Source organism: Periplaneta americana, chromosome 11, assembly GCF_040183065.1.
Source record: "Periplaneta americana isolate PAMFEO1 chromosome 11, P.americana_PAMFEO1_priV1, whole genome shotgun sequence".
NCBI classification, from domain to species: domain Eukaryota; kingdom Metazoa; phylum Arthropoda; class Insecta; order Blattodea; family Blattidae; genus Periplaneta; species Periplaneta americana.
In genome coordinates, this window is record NC_091127.1 from 165,316,928 (window position 1) to 165,338,375 (window position 21,448).

The 21,448-nt window shown below is 36.0% G+C and overlaps 1 protein-coding gene across 9 annotated transcripts in view; it reads left to right on the forward strand.

Annotated features, from left to right (window-relative positions):
- S6kII (Ribosomal protein S6 kinase II) overlaps window positions 1–21,448 on the forward strand; it is a 998,109-nt gene that overhangs the window by 713,309 nt on the left and 263,352 nt on the right. Inside the window, exon 1 of one of the 9 annotated variants that reach the window (XM_069840438.1) lies at window positions 18,730–19,105. The exons of the other annotated variants lie outside the window; for them this stretch is intronic. Coding sequence (XP_069696539.1) covers window positions 19,028–19,105 — 78 coding nt within the window. The 5' untranslated portion in view covers window positions 18,730–19,027. Of the gene's footprint in view, window positions 1–18,729; window positions 19,106–21,448 lie in introns of those variants that run through there. 9 annotated transcript variants of the gene reach the window in all.

Here is a 21,448-nt window from a genome sequence, read left to right on the forward strand (position 1 = left end):
TATTAAACAATCTCTGATACGTGATATAATATCATATAGCAGAAGCTATAACAAACATAACCTAAATAATATAAATAAGTGTTAGAAAAGTTTTAATTAGGGATGATGAAATAAACAAGAAACGTTTTAATTAACGATGATGAAATAAAAAATAAACATGAATCATTTTAAAAGAAACAATTATTGAAAGTACAATTTTCAAATTTGAATGTTTTAGTGGTTGGTGGTTCAGTTGATGTTATATTGGACGTGTGTGTAAAAGAAGTGAACTCGTTGATGTACATGGTGTATCCCTCAACTTATTCAGGATTTCCGAATGGTGCTCTTCATATATGACCAGTGATCTTTATTAATTCTTGTTCTTGAATGCCAATGCGAGTCATATTTGAAAGTGCTGTGCATCGACTGGAGTTTTTTTGACGTCCAGACCAGTGCAGTTTGAAATGTTGGCAAACAAAGAAACAAATGCTAGGGTAGTGATAAAAATATACGAATGCTAGGGACGCGATAAAATTAAACAAATGCTAGGGACGCGATAAAATTGTGCGATTAGCAGCCATGATCGGTTGAAAGACGTCCTTTCGTACCGTTTTATTGGTCAAAAGTAGTGTGACGTAGTAAAAGTGTAATAGTCATTATAACATTGTCTTGTTCGATAAAAAAACTACATGAAAAATATGCAGATCTAACTTTTAGGTGACCTGAATTGTAAACGTGATGTGATGACGAAGATAAGAAATCAGATTGTAGAATTATTGATCATTGATTAGAAGAAACAACCGTACCACTCAGAGACCCTGGGTAATCACACTGAAAGACAAAAAAGGTGTTCCTGAAGAATTTCACTATCTTCCAGTAATCGGCTCAGAAATCTAGAACAATTTGAATTCTCAGAATTTGCACTACCGACAAGTGCTGTCAGTGCTGTCAACATAACAGTTAGAAAATCACTACCAGTTGTAGTATTTCCCAGTACCGAAATTCGAAACGAAGTTGGCAAAACGAAATTCAACCTTCAAACTAGAAAATCACTATAATCTAGTAGCATATGTAGTACAGGGGGAAACTGGTTAGGTTTTAGAGATGGGTAAAAATAGCTGGAACATTTTTTTTAAACTGTTTGACAATTGAAACTGTTTCGTGATATAACCTGTTCCAACTGTTCCAAAGAGTGTTACACTGCTCCAGTGATCACTTCAACGTTCCACATAGTTCCATCAGATAAACAGTTCAGTTTCTAAACAGTTTTCCTCTTCTTTGATGTCTGCAAAGATCACGTGTAGCGCTATCATCAACTTGCAATCGAAAGTAGATATAATACAGATTTTCCACACGGCCTTCGTGCAACAGTATGACGTAGTACCGCGCAATTTATAATCAAATTCTCTAATAAATCCGTTATTAATAATTATTAGCTTCCTATTGATGGAGAATATGTTTATGGTGCCCTGACATGGTGTTAATTAATATACCGCAAAAATATTATCGGATAATGTCTTATCGCTGTTAAACTCTCCTGGGATTAAATCGATTAATTTTTAATTGTAGTTATTTACTGTACTCTTTAACAGTGATCTACGAAAAATGACTCACTTTCGTCGTCATAATACACTGAACAGCTGATCTAAGACGATTCAAGAGCTTTGAAACATGTTCCTGAAGCAGATGAAAAGTTGAAACAGTTGGAATACTTGGAAAGTTGGCACTGACGTTGTAAACATAGTCTTTTGAAACTGTTATTATTATTTTAGTAGGTTATTTTACGACGCTTTATCAACATCTTGGGTTATTTAGCGTCTGAATGAGATGAAGGTGATAATGCCGGTGAAATGAGTCCGAGGACCAAGACCGAAAGTTACCCAGCATTTTCTCATATTGGGTTGAGGGAAAACCCCGGAAAAAACCTCAACCAGGTAACTTGCCCCGACCGGGAATCGAACCCGGGCCACCTGGTTTCGCGGCTAGACGCCCTAACCGTTACCTCCACAGGTGTGGACTGAAACTGTTATTTTGGAACAGTGTCGTTCATGAAAAAGTCACAATCGAAACTGTTTCTTAAAAGGAACAGTAATCCCATCTCTATTAGGTTTCACCCTTAGGGTATTGAGCTGATTCGAACTATATATGTCAATTGTCGCACACATATGGCGCTGATTCTAGCATAAATACTTACAAAATAGGAATACAAAAAGTAGAACTGGGTTAGGTATACATGCAAGTGTTTGAATTCAAATGATTTCAAGTGCGCAATTCTTTGTTGTACAGTCATCATTACCTTTCAGTGAACAATGTCTTAAGTAATCAGCAACTAACGGGGTATTGATAACGATACCATATCAGTCTCTTACTCGCCAACGGAATAACATTGATGAAATAAAGAGGAATGTTATTATTTCATTTTATATTAACATTTCCTTTGAAGATTACAAGAGAGATGAGCTGCAGCTTAGCAATTCATGACGTATCACAATGGTGTTGCATCACCATCAATGCGTCGTGTTCGTTGTATTAATACTATGGTGTAAGGCGGATCGTGTTGAAACGTTTGTAGGAATTGCTGAATAAAACTCAGGGTGGAGGTCCCAACTTTTTCACTATACGAGTACATAATCATCTTCTGCGTATTCATTTTCGATTATTATTATTATTATTATTATTATTATTATTATTATTATTATTATTATTAATAGTATTATATTACTCTTTTGAATCTTCATAGAACGTTTATTCGGAAGCAGTTGATGAGTATTTATCATCACCATGCCATTCACTTAGCTAACGGTTGTATTTTTTGGCCTGTTCGGTTCTTCACCTTTGTGAGAATTTTTAAATCAATACTAGTCATTTACAACTAGCAGGGCTCCCTGGTCGTGAAATTAGTAGGGCTCAGAAGTTGATTCTGAAAATATGACTTTAAAATTAAAAAAAGAGGCCGTGATTTTAATAGTAAAATACAAACAAAATAATAGTAACTTATACTTCCATCAGTGGAAAATACAATGTCACCAAACTCAGTCACTAATTGTCGCAAAAAACTTTGTCTGCTGTGTTTTACTTTTGACAATTTTACGTCTTAATTTGTGTGATATAATGTATTTTATTTATTTTTTTTATTTAGTATTTATTTATTTAACCTGGTAGAGATAAGGCCGTCAGGCCTTCTCTGCCCCTCCACCAGGACTGCGGGTACTGCGGCTGTAGTATTTGTTGCGTAAGTAATCTGCTGTAGGTTCTCGAATATACAGTCGACTACGACAACACTGTAAAAGAAAATTCTGTTCATAAGCAGAAAAGGGCAAAAATGCAAAAAAATTAGAACATTTCCTACAAAATGACCAGTAGATAATACAAGACCGAAAAATGCAAAAAAAAAAATAAATAAAATAAAATAAGAAATAAAAGAAAAAAAATATATATATATGTATTATATATTATTTCGTGTTGAAGTGAAACGAGTTTCTATTGGATCTTGCATTGTTTGCAATGTTTCATAAGAAAGATATTTAATAAACTTCATGTTACACAGTTATTGCTGGGGTAATAACATTTCTTATGGAAGGGAGCCAAATCCCTACTACTTTACGGGTAATCGAACCTGATATAAGTTGCATTCGTAGCTCAATCTCTTATAAGGCCAGTCAACCTTGCACACTTCACATTTCAGAATGAACGCGTACACGATTATGAATATACGGCACTAAACGACAGTGTGACTAGATAGTTGATAAGTGTAGTTACATATATCACTAGATTTTAGTCCTTTGTGTGTATTTTTGTGAAGGTAAATTTGAAGACAAAACGTTTGTATTAAAATCTCACGCTAGATCAATTAAAACATAATCGTATTGTGATTCTCATTACCATTGAGACGAGAACTTTTATTTGTTTCTACCAGCATTTGTTTTAAATTATGTAGTTAGTCAGTTTGAAATAATGCAGTAAATGAAGGTAAATTAGGGCGTGATTTTGATGTCCAGCAAATCATGGGCGAAAACTGCACGCCATTCAGCCATTTCAGTTGTCACGAATGTTACATTTTTACTATTTTCAAACTGTATATATTGAAAGTGAAATGACTTTTGTCTACTTTTAATATTAGAATCAATTTAGAAGATCAGTATCATTTTACAGAAAGAAGTTGTTGAATAAAATGTATTATTACTTACTTATGACTTTCAAGAAACTCGGAGGTTCATTGCCGCCTTCACATAAGCCCGCCATCGGTTCCTATCCAGTGCAAGATTAATCCAGTCTCTATTATCATATCCCACCTCCCTCAAATCCATTTTAATATTATCCTCACATCTAGGTCTCGGCCTCCCGAAAGGTTTTTTTCCTCCGACCTCCCAACTAACACTCTATATGCATTTCTGGATTCGCCCATTTGTGCTACATGCCCTGCCCATCTCTAACGTCTGGATTTAATATTCCTAATTATGTCAGGTAAAGAATACAATTTTTTTTATTATTGCAGAAAAAATAAAAATGTTCCGTCACGAATGTTGCAAGATTTGTGAACTCACTTCACACCTGATCAACAAAAAGTGTAGAACTCAGGTCTCTGCCTCAAGCAAAAGGAGATTCATTCTCATAGTATGCACATCTCATGGCATGCAATTGGTTCACAAAAACGTAACCGGTAAACATTTTATAGCTGTTTCTTCCGCGTCACGGATGTTATACACATTTTGTCACGGATGTTACAGATGAGTTAATGTTCTTCATTTTTCCAGTTCCAAAACAACTGTGACATTTCTAAGTCAAAATATTAATTTTAACTTTAAGGTTGCTTATTGTTATTAACCCAAACTACTGAAAATAAGTGTCAGAAAGAATATAGTGCAGAGTGAAAAGTTTCTTGATCCTGGAGCTCTAGAATTAACAGTGCAGGGTCTCTAAATATTTCTTCAACAATAGCTCCTTGAAAAACATACATTAATAGCTGACGTCGCTATGAGTAAGTGCTGCAAACTTTAGCGAAACAAAAAGTACCTATTACCCTGCCAAGACCACTTAGATTCAATGCCCATAAAGCTTGTAAAATAATTTTCTTCTGAAAAGAAAAATATTAGAATATTTAATTTTAGAGCGTTATCTATGTGTTACATTAATAATAAACAAATATTTATGAAAAAACTTTTTAATTGGAATTCCCAGTTTGCCTGGAATGGCTGCATTGCGTGAGCGGATGTAGACAATGGATGCCTGTCATCGTAGAATTGAGGTTATCAAACATCCATCCCTGCAACATTATTAAGTTCGTTAGGATTATAGAACTGCGTTAACAGAGAACTGATCAAATCTTCAATTTCCTTTTTCAGCCTTTAATTTTATTTCAAATTGTTCTATAAGGAAGGTATTGTGTAAAGTCGTTGGAACGGATGCCTATAAAAGACTCTGGGATATGAATTCATCATGCAAGGAAGTAGTACTTTATGATAAGATAATAGAGTACCATTTGTCTGGAAAACTATAGGAAAACCACATAATAGAGTCAACAGCGATGGAAGTAAGTCAACGCATGACGCTATTATCTCTAACATTCTCTTTACTTAAAATTGCATTTAGAGACAAAGATGCAGCCACGTTGTAAATGTTGTCTTAGATTTGGCACTGAAATGGAACACAAAAATGGTGGGCGATAATGTAGTAGCTCTCAATATTTCTGTCTCTCTTCTTTGTTTCAATTGAGGTAGCAAGTCATAAACAGGTCCTACTGTGTGGTGGAGCAGTCTTGGTTAGAAAAGCAGTAATAGTAACGTAATGTTAATAAAATGCAGTTGCCTAAATAAAAGACTTGTCTCAAGATTATTCTTTCCACAAATTCGCTTAGGAAATTAGAAACGATGTTGATGATGATGATAATAATAATAATAATAATAATAATAATAATAATAATAATAATTACTTACTGGCTTTTAAGGAACCCGGAGGTTCATTGCCGCCCTCACATAAGCGCGCCATTGGTCCCTATCTTGAGCAAGATTAATCCAGTCTTTATCATCATATCCCACCTCTCTCAAAAGCAATTTTAATATTATATTCCCATCTGCGTCTCAGCCTCCCCAAAGGTCTTTTTCCCTCCAGCCTCCCAAGTAACACTCTATATGCATTTCTGGATTCGCCCATACGTGCTACATGTCCTGCCCATCTCAAACATCTGGATTTAATGTTCCTAATTATGTCAAGTGAAGAATACAATGCTTATTATAGGGATACGTAACAAGCTGTTTTTTACGGTGATGGGTTGTTAGCCCTTCGCCCAACCCCCAAGCTGGAGAACCACCCCTTATCGGCTGTCCACGACTGCTTATTCAATATATTCGCAGCTACCCTCCATATCTGGAGGCCGTCTCCTCTATCCGCAACCTATCTATTGTATTCTTCACCTGACATAATTAGGAACATTAAATCCAGACGTTTGAGATGGGCAGGGCATGTAGCACGTATGGGCGAATCCAGAAATGCATATAGAGTGTTAGTTGGGAGACCGGAGGGAAAAAGACCTTTAGGGAGGCCGAGACGTAGATGGGAGGATAATATTAAAATGGATTTGAGGGAGGTGGGGTATGATGATAGAGACTGGATTAATCTTGCACAGGATAGGGACCGCTGGCGGGCTTATGTGAGGGCGGCAATGAACCTTCGGGTTCCTTAAAAGCCATTTGTAAGTAAGTAAGAAGTATACAATGCGTGCAATTCTGTGTTGTGTAACTTTCTCCATTTTGCTGTAACTTCATCCCTCTTAGCCCCAAATATTTTCCTAAGCACCTTATTCTCAAACACCCTTAACCTATGATCCTCTCTCAAAGTGAGAGTCCAAGTTTCGCAACCATGAAGAACAACCGGTAATATAACTGTTTTATAAATTCTAACTTTCAGATTTTTTGACAGCAGACTGGATGATAAAAGCTTCTCAACCGAATAATAACAGGCATTTCCCATATTTATTCTGTGTTTAATTTCCTCCCGAGTGTCATTTATATTAATTGTTACTGTTGCTCCCAGGTATATGAATTTTTCCACCTCTTCAAAAGATAGCTAAATTTCCAATTTTTATATCTCCATTTCGTACAATATTCTCGTCAGGAGATAATAATAATAATAATAATAATAATAATAATAATAATAATAATAATAATAATAATAAATTTATACAGGAAGAGTTAAGGTCATAGGGCCTTCTTTTGCAATCGTCCAAGTCACAAAGTATACAAGCAGTGAAAATTTAACAAAAAGTTAAAGAACAGAACACTAGCATTTTACCAAAAAAAAATCGACACTAAACAACATGAAAATAATACCATAATAAAAAAGGTAAAATACAGATCTAGAGATTGGAATATAATAAAAGCAACTCAATTAGTACAAATACTTAATAGGGAAAACGTAAGGAAGAATACAACAAATGGAATGTAATAAAATAATAAAATAGAAGAAAAAATACGAAAATGAAATAAAATCCACAATAAAAAGGGTGTGATAGTAAATTCATTTGGTGATCAAGAGAACAAAAAGAAAAAGAGGGGAAAGGAAGGAAAATATATACTGCAAAACTGTCGCAGTGAAATGTCTTTTAATTGAAAGGAATCTGAATTAAGAAAGTGCAGTTTTAGTTTATTTGCAAATTTAGTGCTGATAATAAACATATTCATTCATAGTTTTCTGCCCAAGGATAGGTCTTTCACTGCAAACCCAGTATTCTCCAATCTAACCTATTTTCTGCCTTCCTCATAGTCTCCGCATACGATCCATATATCTTAATGTCGTCTATCATCCGATATCTTCTTCTGCCCCGAACGTTTCTCCCGTTCACCATTCCTTCCAGTGCATCCTTCAGTAGGCAGTTTCTTCTTAGCCAGTGACCCAACCAATTCCTTTTTCTCTTCCTGATCGATTTCAGCATTATTCTTTCTTCACCCATATCCACATTTCAAATGCTTCTAGTCGCTTCTCTTCACCTCTTCGTAATGTCCAATACAATACCACACTCCACACAAAGCACTTCACTAATTTAATAAACATATCCTGTAACGATATTATGTCTGAGAGAAAATTCATAAGTAAGATAAATCCAGTGAGTAAATGCATGGAATTGGATAGCTGTCATATTCTAGTTCAGAAATTGGTATAAATAAGTAAGAACATAAGTAAATATGTAAATAAGTATATAAATGGATTAATTATTTTAATTAATTAACAGGAATTATCATAGTTAAAACTAATTAAAGTGTTTTTATGGTGTATTGCTTATCAAACTTTAGCAACTGTCAAAAATAAGTCATTACCTCACGTGTTAATTAATTTGCTGATTAGAAACAAACATTTTATTTATATCCGATTGGCAACTTAGCATAAAGGAATGTTTAATATTATTCTAGAGTTTTAACTTTAAAGAATTCATTATGGCTAACTAATATTGTATATAATATAAGAAAAAATAATTGCAATAATTACTACTAAGTTTTACTTAAAATCATCCGTCCCCAAGTGAGGTTGACCACTGGGATCTGGAATTAACAAACATGAAAAGATAAACGGAAATGAAACGATTAAAATAATGATTCGATTTGTACATTAAAACAAAAATTTACGTGTTAACATATAGATGATAGTGTAGAATTTGAAGAGAGGCCTTCAGAATTTCCATCACAATCTTCTGAACCTCATAAAAGGGAATTTTAAAGGATTTAAGGATATTACATGTAAATTTTGGTAAACAACCCCTCGCTCCAAATAGCAAGCCTGTAACATCCCAGTTGTAAAGCGAAATGCCATATTTTTCACTGAGGTATGGAAGACAAGGTACATATTTAGCTCGCTTGTCATCATTTATCTGCAGTGCCTGATTCGTGTCTCGTTCAAAGCAAATCGTAGGGTCTAAGACCATCGCTCTCTGGGTTCTTCTATTGATGGCAATTATATCGACTCTTCTATGAGAATCATCTTCAGACACACAATGAATCTCCTCATGTACTTCCCACCCTCTGGAAATCCAAAATGTTTTAGTTAGACATTATGACACAAATAATGGTCAATTGTAACCACTTATAAAATAAATAACTACTCTTATTTGTTGCTGAAATACAATTTTCTTGAACATAAACCGAATTCTAAAAAATCCGCGACAAAATAGACGCTGTCTATCAATTCATACCTGTGTTAAATACATTTAATAACTAAGGAGCGGATTTTTATGTGCTAAAACGCACGAAAATATCTGCTAAAAATAAAAAAAATATATTTTTTTTAAATATGACAAAAATACTTTACTTAGCTTGGAAAAAAAAAATGTTACTAGGTACTCACCAACCACACTTGAGTGCTAGTATTTGGCCGAGAATTGCAGTGAACAACAAAGGTCATCTCCAAATTCTCCATCACAAATGCATGCCGATTATCTCTGAACAACTACTTATACTGTGAAAATTATCTTTCCACATCACAGGACGTCAGACGTGCATATTTAAAGAGAGGAATGTCACAAATACAAACACCGTCAATTTCACCTACAGGCACATCCTCCAATACTTGAGCAACTTTACACATTTTTTATATCCACTGTTTTTCCCGAACACATTCTGGAATTTGTCCCTTAGTACTTGTACTTCTGAACCTGGTAGCGAGTCTAGTTTAATTTTCACGGCACGCACCTCTCTGTTTCAGACAACAGGTTTTTGGATGTTTCGAGTTTTTTTATGGTGTCTCACAAAAAGCTTAGATTTGCTAATAGGAAAGCCAAATCGTATTTTAAACAACCATCTTTTAGTATAGCTTGAAGGATATCGATTGACGAAGCCCGATAACAGGGAATCACAAGATATATTGCCTTACTTGATAGACATGAGGGAGAGGCGAGAGATTTGTTTAAATTAAATAATGTTCATACCCGAGCTCTTATCTGTTGTGTTTGACAAACAAAGCGTGGAATGAAATGATCTTCAGCAACAATAAACATTTCTAATTATGTGTTGCAAGATTTCTCCTCCTTGTCCATGTTAATTTATTCTCTAATAATAACACTGATTTGCTGCCTAGCAGTTCTCAGAACTTGAGGCGATACTATTACAAAAATGGATCACGGATACACCACACAGCGCTTAGAAACTCGAAGCAACCAAGAATTCTTAAAAAGATAACATACTTCTGAGTGACATAATTGATTTAGTTTTAAAATGTTTAAAAGTTCTTGTAAAAAAATTATTTAAGTAAAAAAACTCCAAGATTTATGTATTTATAATAGATTTCCTGAAAACATGTATTTACATAATTTTTTTGTGAAAATATGTGTTTTTATGTGAAATAAAATTCGGGTTTTAAACTTGAAACTTCATGTTCGGAATTTTCAACTTTGTTAATTGTTTTTTGTCACACGCAAAAATAATATTTAATTACATAGGAATCCGCTCCTTAAATAACAGAAACTTCTCCCTTTGGGCATGACGCTAGCTGACGTCATTGCAGAAAGAGTTATATCTGTATAGCGAACAGTAACATGCTCAAAGGTGATATTTATTTGTTCAATTAAGACATTGTGTTAACAGTAAGTGAAGTCAGGTTGCTAGTGACAACGTCTTGTTTGAGTCTCCACCTCTGGATACACGCATCCGCCTCGGAAGTGACAAGCGGTAGCTAATAAGCCGACGGAAAGATTTAAGGCCGTTTATTTATGCTGACTGTGCAAACAAACACAACTGACAGTAACACCGCGCCTAGCATCTGAATCTGTCGATAGGGAAGAACGCCCATCGATCCTAGCACGACCCCTCACACCTTGTGAAACAGAAACATGTCAATTGGTCACGTAATACAACTGAATTGTGGGGTGAGACTTTTGAATATCGATGAGCAAGAAGTGATAACTCATATCTACAAAAAAGTCATATTTAGTTTAACTTTAAACATTAATAAAAATACAGTAACATAATTCAATTTAAAACCACTTCTTATTTAATCTCTGAAACATTGGACACAACTATCAGCAATATACCTCTACTAGAAACATCAACAACCAAATTTCTTGGTTTGCATATTAATAATACAATAAATTGGAAAAATCATATCAAAGAAATAACCCCCAAACTTAGCTCAGCGTGCTTCGCAATTAGGTCGTTACAACAATTTCTAAACAGCAGTATCTTAAAGACAATATATTTTGCATATTTTCATTCCATTATGTCCTACGGAATAATATTTTGGGAAAATTATGCAGATAGTAAAAATATATTCTTATTACAAAAAAGAGCCATTAGAATAATAGTTGGAGCAAAGGCTAGAGAATAATGTAGATTATTTAAAAAAAAATTAGAGATTCTAACCTTAACAAATCAATACATATACTCTATAATAAATTTCCTCTTATGTAATAAAGAAAATTTTACAACCAACTCAGCCATACATAGTATAAATATCCGCAGAAAGAATGATTTTCATACGCCTTCATCAAATTTATCATGCTATCAAAGGGGAGTACGTTACATAGCGATAAAAATGTTCAATAGTCTTCCTGAAGACATTAAGAATCATAGCCAAAACCCTGCATTATTTAAGGTAAAACTAAAAAATTACTTAATATCTCACACTTTCTATTCTGTAGATGAATTCTTGACATTTCACAGTACTGTGTAAATATTTTAATACTATTAAATGGTAAACATATTACATTGTATAAAATATTATTTTTATTAAGGTATTAATTCTGCACATATTTCATATTTGCATTTATATGTATTGCATTTAGCCTATATTTAAACGTAAGAATTGGACATGTTCTTTATTCTATGCTATAAAGCAAATGTAAGAATATTATGTAACGAAAAAAATCTATCTGTTATTTAGAATAACTACGTCGTTATTATTATGTTCACAAAATTGGACAGTTAACTAATATTTTATCCTCAAGTAGAAGATCTTGAAAAGCAGAAGCGTATAAAAAAAGTTTGTATATTTTGAGAGAAATTAATTTTTAAAGCACTTTTCCGATTCACTTGCATATTCACAGAGACAACAATGCAGTCACCGATAAATATGACGCCAATAAGTTGTTTGAAATTTTAATGAATAATAATATTATGTAATAACCAGGCTTCAAGACTTTGGACCCGATACAATAAGTTTACTGTACATGCACTATAGGTTGTTGACTCGCTGCAGGTAGATAGAGATGTGTTCAGGTAACAACGTTGCTATTTAGAGTAGAGTACGGTAGTATGGGGAAACACACATATGTACATTCTGAAAGTAAATATACTCGTACATTACACAATGACAATGTCAAAAGAATGTGAATTCTCCTGTCTTTTATAAGCATTTGTGTTTAATTATACACAGTGTTAGTGGTGGAAATAAACATGTAGCAATTTTAATTTTTTCATTTATTCTATTGGTCGTCTTTAGGAAGTGCAGTTACAGTACCGAATTGCAATGTACCTACTACAAGATACATTCTCAGTGTCTCCAGCGTAAATCTTTTTCGGTTATCTGCCAAAGTTTGTAGCTACTGTAGAAAGCTGCGCTCTACGACGCATGACGTGATAGGAGCAAAACGAAAAAAACCTAACATCATTGCAGTCTCTAAGAGACAGTCCTTTATTCTCGGGTGACTCTATGTCCACTAATTTGCAGTTAATGTTACACAATGTTTCATATCCGTTATTTTTACATAAAATTGATTTCCACTTCCGTTTTACACGTTCAGTAACCGGTGTACTTGATGTCTCATTAATTCTCTGCATCATTTTCTAAATTAATTTGAGGTCTTCCGGCATCTCTTGCACTGACTTTTCTAACCGTGTAATAGTTTCAGACACAGTTTGTATGACAACCAAATTACGTATTTGTCATAACCTTCAAATCCAGAGCGTTTTCCTTTGCATATTTGTTGGAATTCATTCTACAGTACCCCCACCCACTGTACGCTTTACCAGTACGCCGTTATGCGGATTTCCCACTGAACTGCTCTATCGGGTCCGAAGTCTCGAAGCCTGGTTATTACCGAGAATTGAAATCATTTGAGAATTAATACCACATTTAAGTACTTCAAAACTAGACTGTATTGAATGAACTATTTCTGTTTCTACACTCCCCACATTTGTTAATTACCCCCATTTTTGTACGAATAACAGTTACTTTTGTTAAATTGAAATTCAGTTGATTATTTCGTTAAGGTTTTACATCTACTGTACATATTCCCAGACTGAGCGGAACAGAGCGGCTCTTATCGCTTGCGTGACGTAGCGCGCTTGGGTGACATCACGATATTAACAGAAAGTGTGACCATATTTCTCGCTTGTCAAATACATAAACGTTTCGCGTTGAAAATTGTAGAAATGTAATCTGCAGAATACTTACACGTCTTCGCTGTCCAGTACAACAAAAGCGACAGGAAAATGGGTGCATCACATGTTTCTTCATTAACGACAATACAGTATTGCATAACATCATTCTGTTCACACCCACCATGTTCTGAGATATGACTACGAGACTGTGCTTTGTTCAGCAGAATGGAAGAAGCATTCCTTTGGAGAAAAGATTTCCTATGAGCCTGACCTGGAGAAAGATATGCGCAAGAGGGTGTGGTAAATTCCCGAAGAGTGGTATACGAAAGTTATCATTATACAGAGTGTTTCAAAAATACGGGGCATAATTTCAGGTATGTATTTCCCACATGTAGGCAATCAAAATAGTTCATTACAACATGTGTCCGGAAATGCTTTATTTCCGAGTTATGGCCTTCACAACATTGAAATTCACCGGAACGTTTTTCTTTCCGTAGGTCGTTGCCGTCAAAGGGGATATTAAGAGGGCACTCTGACAGTTCATTCCGAGGCGAAGGTTACATTCAGTGTTGTGTAGGCGTTAGACTGTGCGACATGTATTCAAATCAAGAGCTGGCAGAGATACACTTCATGTACGATAAGGCGGACGGCAATGCTGCGCTGGCTCGTCGTTTGTACCAGGAGAGGTACCCACAGCGACAATGTCCAGATCGGAAGACATTTGTACGTCTCCATTACCGTCTGTGCGAGTATGGAAAATTTAACTCTCCTGGTTTGGGAAGGGGACGACCAAGATCTACGACTCCAGAAGTACAGGAGGAGATTCTGGAGGCTGTGAACATGACTCCTATCAGCACACGAAGGGTAGCGTTGCAAGTCAATGTTCCTCATACGACTGTCTGGAGACTGTTGAAAGAGTATCAATTGTATCCTTATCATTTGCAACGTGTACAGGCCCTGTCACCAGCAGATTACCCTGGACAAGTTAGGTTCTGTCAGTGGTTCTTGCAGCAGTATGGTGTAAATCCGAACTTTCCTGCCTTAGTATTATTTACAGATGAAGCACAATTCACACGAGATGGCATAACAAATTTCCACAATCAGCATGTATGGGCGTATGAAAACCCACGTGCAACTGTTCCATCTCATCACCAGGTGCGGTTCTCCCTCAACATGTGGGCCGGTATCATTGGTGATCGATTAGTTGGACCCCATGTACTTGTAAACAGACTTACGGGGCAGGCGTACACAAACTTCCTAGAAAACACCATACCTCATGTTTTAGAAGACACTCCACTGATCAATCTTCAACACATTCACTTCTTGCATGATGGCGCTCCTGCACACTTCAGTCGTACGGCTCGCCGGTACTTGGATCGAAGGTTTCCTGATCAATGGATAGGTAGATGTGGCCCAGTTGCTTGGCCTCCACACTCACCTGATCTGAACCCTCTCGATTTCTACTTGTGGGGCTATTTAAAATCATTGGTTTATTCGTCTCCGGTGCCTGATTTGGAATCCCTTCGGAATCGAATTGTGGCATGTTCTGAGGACATACGCAATACTCCTGGAGTTTGGGATCGTGTTCGCAGGTCAATGAGACATCGATGTGAGGTCTGTATTCAAGCAGGAGGTGCACATTTTGAACATCTTCTGTAATGACAACGACCTGCGGAAAGAAAAACGTTCCGGTGAATTTCAATGTTGTGAAGGCCATAACTCGGAAATGAAGCATTTCCGGACACATGTTGTAATGAACTATTTTGATTGTCTACATGTGGGAAATACATACCTGAAATTATGCCCCGTATTTTTTAAAGACCCTGTATATACAGATGGATCACGACACAAAAGTAATCAACTGGAAGAACAAGTAGGCTGCGCATTTGTTGCCTATCACAGTGAAAATGAAATATTTTGCACCAAGATAAAACTGTCTCCTTATTGCACAGTTTTTCAGGCAGAACTTCTAGCAATTAATGAAGCTATGAAATGGTGCATCAAGAACGAAAACTCAGCGCGCATATTTAGTGACTCCCAAGCTGCCCATCACTGCATCGCTGACAATACAACCGTCACCCATTAGCGATAGAGGCAAGGGAATTACTTGAGAAGTACTCACAGCACAAATGCCTCACTTGGGTCCGTGGACACAATGGTATAAGAGGAAATGAAAGAGCTGACGAGCTAGCGAAAGCTGCAGCATCCAGCAACGAAACTCCGACATACAGTTTACAACCGATATCAGGGGCGGCTTTCGAAGTGGGGCTGCGGAGCTGCAGCACCCCCAGACATTTGTGGCTCTTGTCTCGTTTTATGCTGTGAAATACATGTATTATATAGTCTCTATTTAGCGGCTCGAATTAAAAAAAAAATTCGCTCTCAATAACATGCACGCAATCGTTAGTGAAGTCACTTCCTCCCCTGGTGCTGCCAGAGCGAAACGAGAGACAAGGACGAATTGGTGAAGCCACTTCCTCCCCTGGAGCTGCCAGTCTCGTCTCGGAAGCTTTGCGCGTTAGTTTTACCCCTCCTCCCTGCTGCCCCTTGCCGTGAATCCAGAGTTTCCAGGCGCTGCAAAATTTGCAGCAGTTTGTCAGTAGCGCGCAGTTTTAAATACATTTTCTTTAATGTTGTGAGCATAACAAGTGCGACAATGTTTAATTCTGTACAATATTTACAGTCTATTCAGTTCAGTACCTTAACAATTCAGGATAAATGTGAAATTAAGTGCCCATCTTTTGAATCTCATAATGGTAAGAGCCCCTAAACAAAATACAAAGTCTCGCATATTTTTTGCTAATTTATCCAGTATCCCTGCTTTCTTCTCTCGATCTCCACACAGTCTGTATTAGATTAATGTGTTTCAAAGACAATTCCATCAGTTGGGGCAACAAGATGGATTTAAAATAAGAACAGTAAATGTTGTTCATGAGAAGAAGGAGCCATAGCTAGAATGTTTTCAAACCATAATGGAATCTGAAACATCTAACATCACAATAAATGAGGCAAGCGCCCTCGTGCGTACTCTTGAATATCTTGAATTCAATTTCTGGCTCGGTTATTTTTTTCATTTATTGATGTATCATGTATATATATTATACAACCAACTACAACATCGCCAGTTAGATATTTCTAAGGTTCAAATCTGCATATAAAAATTAATTTATGGTTTATTTAACGACACTCGCAACAGCAGGGGTTATATCAGCGTCGCCAGTGTGCCGGAATTTTGTACGCAGGATTCTTTTAAATGCCATTAAATCTACTAACATGAGCCTGTCTCATTTAAACACAACTTACAAGATATGGCGCATGGAACTAATCCTTAAATAAAGTAAGTTGCTTGGTTTATTTTTGTATTCAGCCCCCCCCCCTTAATTCAATACCCACGAGCCGCCACTGACCGATATCATACATCAAGAAACAAATACAACAACAGACTCATCAAAACTGGAATACTAGATGGACGACATGCACAACCTGATCACTAACGGGAGACACCTACTTCCCAACAATCCACGACCGACTCAAAAGCCATCACTTCAAACCTACTTTCGTAACAACGCAGTTTCTTTCTGGACATAGGAAATTTGGAACTTACTTCGACAGATTCAACATTCCAGCAGACATCGACTCTACATGCTCCTGCCGCGAAGACCTTCACAGTGTGAAACACCTTCTGTTTGACTGTCCTATTATTGAAGTAAAGAGATTTCAAATAAAGACACATCTTCTGGACTGCGACACCGAATACAGGACTCCACTATGTGAAGTGATCAAAAAACCTTGTTGCTACAGACAATTTATAGACTTGCTAAACTTCATCTTTAAAAGACTGTATATTTCACCATTATCTGTGTAAAAATAAGTAGTATAGACATGTAGTATACCGCATAACAAAAACTAAAACCCTAGCATACCGCTTGGTGAATTAGGGCTCTTTTCCACGGATATTTAATAATAATAATAATAATAATAATAATAATAATAATAATAATGATGATGATGATAATAATAATAATGATAATAATGATAATAATAATAATAATAATGATGATGATCATAATGATAATAATAATGATGATAATAATAATGATGATAATGATGATGATGATCATAATAATGATGATTATAATAATGATGATAATAATAATAATAATAATAATAATAATAATAATAATAATAATAATATGTAGAGAGAGAAGCATCATTTATAAACACCACGACCCGAACTTTTTCAACACAAAAATCTAACAAAATCTGTCTGAAATTGAACCCTAGATCTTTTTATTAGTCACCTGAGAACAACTTGTTTTTATTTCAGTACAGCGCCTTAGATGGCGTTGTTATTGTAATTTTGAAACTCATTTATCTCATTAAATATCAGTCCTATCAAAATTTTGCATGGAATAAAACTTATCGGATATTATTTGTAAAGAAACTTTTGTTATGTAATATTTTTTATGAAAATTAATAATAAGGGAGATATTTCGATTTATTTAATTCAAGCCCCTTATAACCCCCCTTTTAAACATCGGCATCTGGAATCTTGTTGTTTTTTTCACGGCTTACTTAATGTTACTTGTATCAGGAATGCAATATGTTTCGTGAAGTAGTAGACTTTACTTAATTTTTGCAAATATTTAAAAACAACAATTAACATTGCAATTTAGGTGAAATTGCAGTAGTAAGTTTCCAATTTATAATTATTACTATGTTAAACGTCTCTAAAAATAATATGTTAAAAGCCTAAAGCAGTAAAATGAATGTTGCGCTTAAGCGGTAAGAAGAGGGAAATTGTTATGTGTGTTACGTTGGGAATACTGAGTGTGGTATTTCACACTTACCGCGTATTGGTTCTGTGCGGAAAACAAGCAAATACGCACGATCTCGCACAAAAATATATTTAATAGAATAATTAAAATGAATATGAGAGCATCTTTATTGGAAATAGCACACTGCTGTGAAAATGTGGTATTTGTAATGCTAATGAAGCTTCATTCTACTGTTGAAGTGGCAGAACAATCAGCTCAAAACAAAAGTTTTGGTTTCGCTTACGTAATTCTTTTTCTGTTTCTCTCAGTACCAGTTTCTGACGGACGAGCTCCCAACCTTCGTAGCGAATGTAGCAAGCAGCGCTGAAGTTTCCCGTTAAATTTTACTTGTATAGTGGACAAAACGATGATGTGGCGGTGAGTGGGGAGGCTGGGTGCTTCTTGGAATCGTCGCCGCCCAGCAACCTTGTTCAGCTCTATCACACTTGAGAGCCGCGACTATTCTTGGAGTCAACATTGTAATCAGCTGTCTGCGGGTACTACTGGATCGGCAAGAGAATGTCATGACGTCATTAAGGATGATTTGAACCTCCCCCCTCCTCTCCCAGTCAGATCCATGACGTGATGAAAGTGCAAAGGAGAAAAATAGAGTCGGTGGGGGGGAAAATAAGTTCACCGCGTGTAGTGTACGTACGCTATGAGCGAGAGTAGTGTGTTGTGGAGAGAGTGTGGTGTCCCTAACTTAATTAAACGTGTATTGTGAGTTATCTTATCTGCCATTCCGTGATCGGGTGAGCACCTGAACTCCTCTGTGAGTGCCACTAGTGCAGTAGTGTAGATTCGACGTGTTTATCGGTGTCGGTACCGTGTCAAGCTCAGCTGCAAGCCCTCCTAGCGTCTCGTCATAATCGCAACGTGTTCACAAGTGTGAGGTTATTGTGCATTGTGTTATGTTTGTGTGTGACGATCATTATGAGAGAGAATAAAAGTTGGACGTGGTCGGAGAAAATCTTAAGGGCTGTTCGAATTTTCGCGAAACGCAAAAAACCGGTAAGTTGTATTGCATAATATTGTATTGTTGATACTGGCGATTAGATACAAATGAATACAAAGTCTTAAAAAACGTGTTAAATAAAGCCCGAGAACGTAGTACACCAGGATACATCGTGACTGTGGTTAGTGAAAGGTTCAACTGGCGACAGTGTTGTCAGACCTTTAAAAAATATTTCCGGAGGTTGTAATGACAAAAATCCGGAGATTTATCCACAATTTCCGGAGGCACTTTCGAAAATCACATAAAATGTTGTTATAACCTTCTATTACAATACATGAACCTATAATAAAAAGATTTCTACTTTAATTTTTTTAATCACCAATTTGATTAGTAATTACCACCTTCTTCTCCTCATTGATGTTTTTCCAGACCAGATATGTTCATTTTTACGTGTTACATATTTTATATTTAGGGAAACTTTAATAGTCACGTTATAAAATAATAACAAAACTTTAACTGTATAATGTTCATCTATCAGTTTTAATGTATGCCAGAGATTGATTTTTTTAAAAAAGTAAATAATTTCTTACATTAAAAAATCCGGAGATTACAACATTATTTCCTATTTTTACGGGAAGTTAAAAAATTCCGAAGATCTCCGGAAATTTCCGGAGACCTGGCAACACTGACTGGCGATGATAAGCTAGAGTCCGGATTCCTGACAGATGTCTGGCTTCGAGTTCAGGATACACACGAATTGTGACCAGTTGCAGGAAATAGGACCTAGCTTTTGTCATCGAGTCTGCTGTCAAAAGATCTGAAAGTTAGAATTCATAAAACATTATATTACTGGTTGTTCTGTATGGTTGTGAAACTTGGACTCTTACTTTGAGAGAGGAACAGAGATTAATCTGCTTTACAGGGAGCTTCACCTGAAAGACTAGATTTGCATAATATATACGTTACTGTGTACGTTAACAGAAAACCACAATTCCAAGTCACACAGAGATTGTGTGCACTCGTTGTGGGTCTCTGGCGTTTCGTCAGCCCACGCGAGTTGTGTGGATATAAAGGGAAAAGTTGAAACGGTGTCGGGTGGAGTTCCCGGGTAGCTCAGTGGTAGAGCGCTGGTACGCTCAACCAGAGGTCCCGGGATCGATACCCGGCCCCGGAACAATTTTTCCCTTGAAATTATTCAGAGATTAAGGTGTTTGAGAATAAGGTTCTTAGGAAAATATTTGGGGTAAGAGGGATGAAATTACAGGAGACTGGAGAAAGTTATACAACGCAGAACTTCACGCATTGTATTCTTCATCTGACATAATTAGGAACATTAAATCCAGACGTTTGAGATGGGCAGGGCATGTAGCACGTATGGACGAATCCAGAAATGTATTTAGAGTGTTAGTTGGGAGGCCGGAGGGAAAAAGACCTTTGGGGAAGCCGAGACATAGATGGGAGGATAATATTTAAATGGATTTGAGGGAGATGGAATATGATGATAGAGAGTGGATTAATCTTGCACAGGATAGGGACCGATGGCCGGCTTATGTGAGGGCGGCAATGAACTTTTGGGTTCCTTAAAAGACATTTGTAAGTAAGTAAGGCTTTTGTTATGCCTTGCATATCTGATAAACTGGATCATCACAACTACCTATGCGCTAGTTTCTCCCATTTTCCATACAAGGCCTGAAATTGAAGCCATCCACACTGGTTTGTGGCCACGATTGTTATTGATATGAACTACAGGGGACAATGGAATTAACGTCGAAGGAGTATAATATTATAAATTATTATGGTAGTATGTATATAATGTATAGACATCGGATTTTTAGGCACTAAAAATTGCAGTTTTAGGCGCCTAAAATAAGCTCAAAATTTGTAAAATTAGGCTCTATTTTAATGAAAATAGGCATTTTAGGCACATCAAGGTATCATACTTATTTCTTTCACTGAAATTTTTAGTTATACACTAAAATACGCACAAAAAGTATTTTTAAACATTAAAAAAGAATACTATATTATATTTATAAACAGAGCTGCACAAATTTAATATATTGAAACTAATGAAATAATGATTATTGATATCAAGATTACTCATTTTAAGTTATTGAAATTCAGTTCCATGCTCAGACTTTATTATAATTATCTGCACAGTACACCACCAGAATTTTTTCTAAATTCTCCACAGTTAACCTTTGCCTTTTGTCACTGAGAATCATTTTGAAAGCAGGCGCAAAAATACAAAGTTCCACTTATTGTTGCATTTCCTGGTAGTGTTAACACTAGGAGGGCCATTCTTTTAAATATTTTGTAACGGTTTACCCTACTAATTCGCAGTTTTACGACTTTTCATAAATATTTCAAAAACACTCTTTCTCCAAAAATTGTGATTTTAT